At 25.1% G+C, this 5459-nt stretch overlaps 1 protein-coding gene across 1 annotated transcript; it reads right to left on the reverse strand.

Moving 5' to 3' along the window:
• Window positions 1-1361: 1361 nt before the first annotated feature.
• LOC111629834 (dihydrolipoyllysine-residue acetyltransferase component of pyruvate dehydrogenase complex, mitochondrial-like) lies at window positions 1362-1759 on the reverse strand. Its single transcript, XM_023373744.1, has one exon. The coding sequence runs from the start codon at window positions 1668-1670 to the stop codon at window positions 1377-1379; it is 294 nt and encodes a 97-aa protein (XP_023229512.1). The 5' UTR covers window positions 1671-1759; the 3' UTR covers window positions 1362-1376.
• Window positions 1760-5459: the final 3700 nt, after the last annotated feature.

Below are 5459 nucleotides of genomic sequence, written 5' to 3' on the forward strand. Positions count from 1 at the left end.
TTCATTACTAACGCATTTAACTCGTTTGACTTTACAAACATATCCATTATTAAAGACTTCGATACAAAAATGAAAATTTGTGAATTGGCAAAGAAGTTTGAAATATCGGAATTGATGGTCAGAACAATTATAAAAGGCAAAGAAAAAATTCTCAAAGCTGTAAAAAATGCTCAATCTTTAAATTCAAGCATCATTCGTAAACGTAACAGTATTATCGCTGAGATGGAAACAATGTTAAAATTATGGCGTGATAATCAAGTAAATGTGAAAAATTGTATAATAATATAATTTGTCATACATATATATTATCTAAGATTTTATTAAACATTTTTTTCTAAATTATTGTTTTCTTTAGTCTCCGGCCCCAATTAAAAATTATTTGTATGTATTTATATGCGAAATTATACCCCGACTTACGCGGTTACCGCTCGGTCCCACCTATCGTGTAAGTTCGGGGTATTACTGTAATTACACTATACATAATTGTCATTCCTTGAATTTGACAATTTTGAAAAATCCTGTGATATATCTTCTCTGCAACTGCTAAATTTCACTTACATACATTGTTTAGTTACAAGATATTATTTTGTTTACAGAACAATATCCTTGATTCTTTTCCCATAGGAAGATTCACAACTTTATGATAGCATGGGCTAATGTGAAATGAGTTCACCTGAAAATAAATGATGGAAGGGCCAAGGTGTTTCTCAGAAGGACCAAAAAATTTTTCTGTTTTTTTCATGCACAAAATAAAGCTGCATAAAAATTTAAATTGTTGTAGGTCTTAGTACCTTGGCTATGTTATGGAGACAAGAGCTCAAAATCATAGTGATGCCATGTCATGATGTCATGCATAAATGACAAACATTCATAACATCCTTACTCACTTTTAGGACAATTTTAATAAGCTTCCATGACCAACATCATTGAAAATAATGTCAGAGTGAAAAAGTTGCCATCTTATGCATGCAATTGTGTGAGAAAAATAAAAATTGTGTGCATAAATAAGGTGTATTTTATTGCAAGTGTAAGATGGCGATTTTCTGCAGCAGTTTTTTTGAGAGTCTGTGATAAACAGAAGAACTTTTTTCAACTGGAATTTTTACACAGACAAATAACATGTAGCAAGAGACTGTCATAGAAGCACAGCTAAGTAAAACAATTTGGTGAAAAAACTAGTAGGTGCAGAAATCACTGAATGTGGATCATAGATTAATTAATAATAATTATGTAGAATATTACTAATCTTTCCAAATAAAATATTGTGAATTTCAAGACATAAAATATTAAGATTTAATATCATTACAGGATAATAATAATATAATGCAAAAATCAACATTACTTTTATTGTAAAAAAACAATAATAATTTTTGAAACTAATTTACTTTGCCTAATGGAACATCCTTTGTACCAGCTGATACTAAGATTTTAGCAAGATAACCTTCTTCAGGTGTCTCAAAACCCATTGTAGCTTTGTCTGTTTCTATCTCTGCTAACAGATCACCTTCATTCAGTTTGTCACCTTCTTTCTTTTCCCAAGAAACTATTGTACCCATTTCCATAGTTGGTGAAAGGGCAGGAAGGCTAACTTTATGATGTGGAGGTAAATCAGCATCTAAGTAAAAGAAAAATATACTGAACTTTTGTAACCTTAGAGAAACATTAAACATAAAAATACACAATAGAAAACATTATTATATAGGATAGTTGAAATTTTTTTAAACTTTCTTGAAATTGGATTGAACTTACCACACAATAATTCAATCTTTAATGAAAACAGAATTACTTCCAGTATCTTATTTCTTACCAATTAGAAAGATATATGTATGTATATGTATATAAGATCCTTTCGCAAATTAATAACATTCAGTTATAAATTATTGTATGGTATGTATTCAGTAATTTCAAAAAGAGAAAGGATATAAAGAATGAAAGATATACATTTAAATTCTGGCATGACTTTCTTTTTGCATAAGTTCCTTAATTTAATGTTTTTTTTTTAAATTAAAAGAAAATTTAAAAATTTTTCGTTTTTATTTTATAATTATTAAACATATTTATAACAGTCATAAGAAAAATACACAATAATTATAAATTTTCTACTAAAAAACTGATTTTTTGAATTTCAAAACATCACTCTGTAGGATGTTGTATATCTTACATAACATTAATACACCATATTTTGAATTAATAATAATAATAATAATAATATTATTATTATTATTATTAAATTATAATTTCAACAAATATTTTACTCTAATTTTATATTTCGATAATACTGTATTAATTTTAAAATGATTAAATATTAACAAAAATTTAAGCCAAAAAAGAATTATTGATTAATTTCACTAAATAAAGATAATTACAGTAGTTTGTTACCAATTAAACGCTTCATATCTTTAATGATTTGAAGAAATTTAAGTCTTTAATTCATTTTTTATGATTTTTTTCATCTACAATTATCAATATTTATAATAGCTACTCGACACATCCATATATTTAAAATGTTATTTAACATTTTAATACCACTTATTTAATATAATAAATATTTTTAGTTATAATAAATAACTAAGGAGAATCGTTAACCCAATATCAATAAAATTAAATTATCTACTGTGATTGTTTAATAAATGAATTGTTAGAAGGTGTTCAGGCTGTGAAGATTTTATTATTTGAGTGAGCACATTGTTCAGTAACCACATAAGTATGCTATTAAACAACTTCACGTCACGATCAGACTGAACATCTAGCCACAGTCACAACAAACAGCTTTCACTCTACATTTCAAGCAAACATAACAAAGAGAATACTAATACAGAAGAGACATTATTCCAAACTGAATTATTTAAAAATTTGATTATTTATGCTTCGTAAATTATGTTATTATTCTGCTTGTCTGATTTCAGTTTAAATTCTGAAGTTTGGTAAAACTCTGACTATATTTGTATTAAATTTTCATGACGAATGCCACAGAAAACTTTATTTCTAAGCACGCTGTATCATACATTATCATACTGCACTTTTATCCATACCAAAGAGAAGCATAATATTTACTATATTCATACAGCAAATGGTAATACATTGCATGATATGAAAATAGAATCTAAATTAGGTATCAGAAATATTTTTTACTGTATTGTACGTGAAATAATATATTGTAAAATTTAATATTTGAAAGTTATAAGTATCCAAAAGTTACGTATTCTTATTAAATCTCAGAAACATATGACTAATAAACAGTGTTTAAAATGATTAATTAATTTCTAAGTTAAACATCACCTTTATACATTAATCATTATGAATTCTCTTTCTATTAATAAATTTAATTATTAACTGTAAAGATTAAAGTGATGACTTTTCAGTAAACAAAATATTTACTTATAAAGTAATTTTATGTTAAAATTTATAAGAATTTTTGTTGCAAGAAACCAATAGCTACAAATATCCAAACGTTTGTAATATAAATAATTTTTGTATTATTAAGATTTCTATATATTTCTCTTATAATTTCTGTTATGTCATTAAGATTTTTTTTATCTTTTGGTTAATTAATTAATGCCAATAAATAGCAACAGTAAGTATCATGAATTATTTTCTTTAATTTCAATAAATTTATACAAATTAATTTTTATCTGTACACTATGTTTCTATAATTCTGTATTGATTTATCCTGTAACCCTCACTAGAGAGGATGACTCCAGTATATAAATTATATATAAGCATTAAAAATATATACAGGATCAAAGTTTTAAATTATACCTTTTTTAATCACTTTTTTTTATTATGATCATATAGAAAATCAGAAATAATATTGTACTTTATTAGAATTTATTAAGTTAAAGATACAAATAAAAAATAAAAATAATATAATTAAAGAAAAATCGATATTAACATTAAACTACACAATTTCAAACTCATATAAAGAATATATTAATACTTTGATTCTTAATTGGTTATTATTAACAGATAAAAAAACAAATAAATACATTTTAATCTAGATTTTAATAAATAAATATAATGCAATTTAATTATATAAAGATATGAATTCTTCAATAAGTTGTAAGAAATTCGCATTAAATTCTAACAAGAAAAAAATATTAAGTCCATTCAACAGTTATGAATTGATCCCATCCTTCGCATTAAAAAAGTCCTAAAAGAAATAAATTTAATTCACGCAGGATTTTTACACATAAGAGGTTAGAAGTCTCAATAGGAAAGTCAGATTATAATATAGAGAAAAATAAATTGCAGATTTCCGGAAGAAAAGATCGGATGAAATATTTGAAAGGCGGATTAGAGAATATTCTCTTGAGTATTACTGTAGTTTAAGAACGGAGATATGAAAGAGAATGGACCCAATGGGATCTTAGAATTCAAAGGAGGAATTCCATATGGTTCCTTTTGGTTCATTCGATTCCTATTCTTAGAATAGAATAAACCTGAAGTAACTCCGAATAATACAGAAATGAAAAAGTAGTAGTATGCCATATTAGGTTTATTGTAATAATAATAATGGCTTTACATTATTCATTGTGTGATAATCATTAAAATTCTTACAATTCATAATAAGTTATTTATAAATTTATTATTATTTNAGCACAATACAAATTTTCTTTGATAATATTTTATAAACTCGATACATTCAAAGCATCAACAACGTTTTAAACTATTCCAATTTAAACGTATTTTTATAGTTTTCTTAACATGTTATCATAATAAAATTGTATCATTAATTTTCTTAATATCTTATTTGCGTCTTATTTTTGGCTTTTTATACTTTGTTAAGTCATTATTTTGCTAAAGTCGTTTCTTCCATGCATGCTACAAAGTAAATCACCGTCCAACTTCTCTTGACACTTCACAGCATACCACCTATTAACGTAGCTATTATTTTATTAAGGCTTTAAATATCACTCCCTATCTTCTCTTAAACAACGTTAGCCATTAAGATAAAAGTCAAACTCACTTATATCTTTCTTGTAATTATTTTCCTATTTTGATCGCTTTTACTACCTTATTGGGCGTTAACTCGAAAAGTTTAAATTTAGAAAGACTTATTGATTAAACTTTTGTGTTCTTCCTGTCAGTAATTAATTCAGTAGGAATAAAACAATATTTCAATATTTTTTAAAATTAAATTTACATTGATTTTATTTATTTATTTTTTTATTTCTGTAGGAGGATTTATCACTTTTTATCTTTACGGGAAAGTATTGCAATCGGTCAAAAAATGACCATTCAAAATATCTTTTGCCATTTTATAATAATTAAAAATAAAAATAAAAATGAATAAAATATCATAACAGATGGCGCCACCCAAATTTTAAACGTTGCCGGGAATGTAAATCAACTCGTTTTAATTTTAATATTAGCAGCAATATAATTCCTTCAATTTCTTATATAAAAACTACTTTATAAGTAGTAAAAACACTTTCAATAGGAAACAATAATAGCATGTA

This window comes from Centruroides sculpturatus, unplaced genomic scaffold (assembly GCF_000671375.1).
Source record: "Centruroides sculpturatus isolate CEXI.00-Female unplaced genomic scaffold, Cexi_2.0 scaffold637, whole genome shotgun sequence".
Classification (NCBI taxonomy): domain Eukaryota; kingdom Metazoa; phylum Arthropoda; class Arachnida; order Scorpiones; family Buthidae; genus Centruroides; species Centruroides sculpturatus.

Coding starts and splice junctions, on each gene's coding strand:
- LOC111629834 (XM_023373744.1), bottom strand. CDS start 1,670: ATGTTTAATGTTTCTCTAAGGTTACAAAAGTTCAGTATATTTTTCTTT.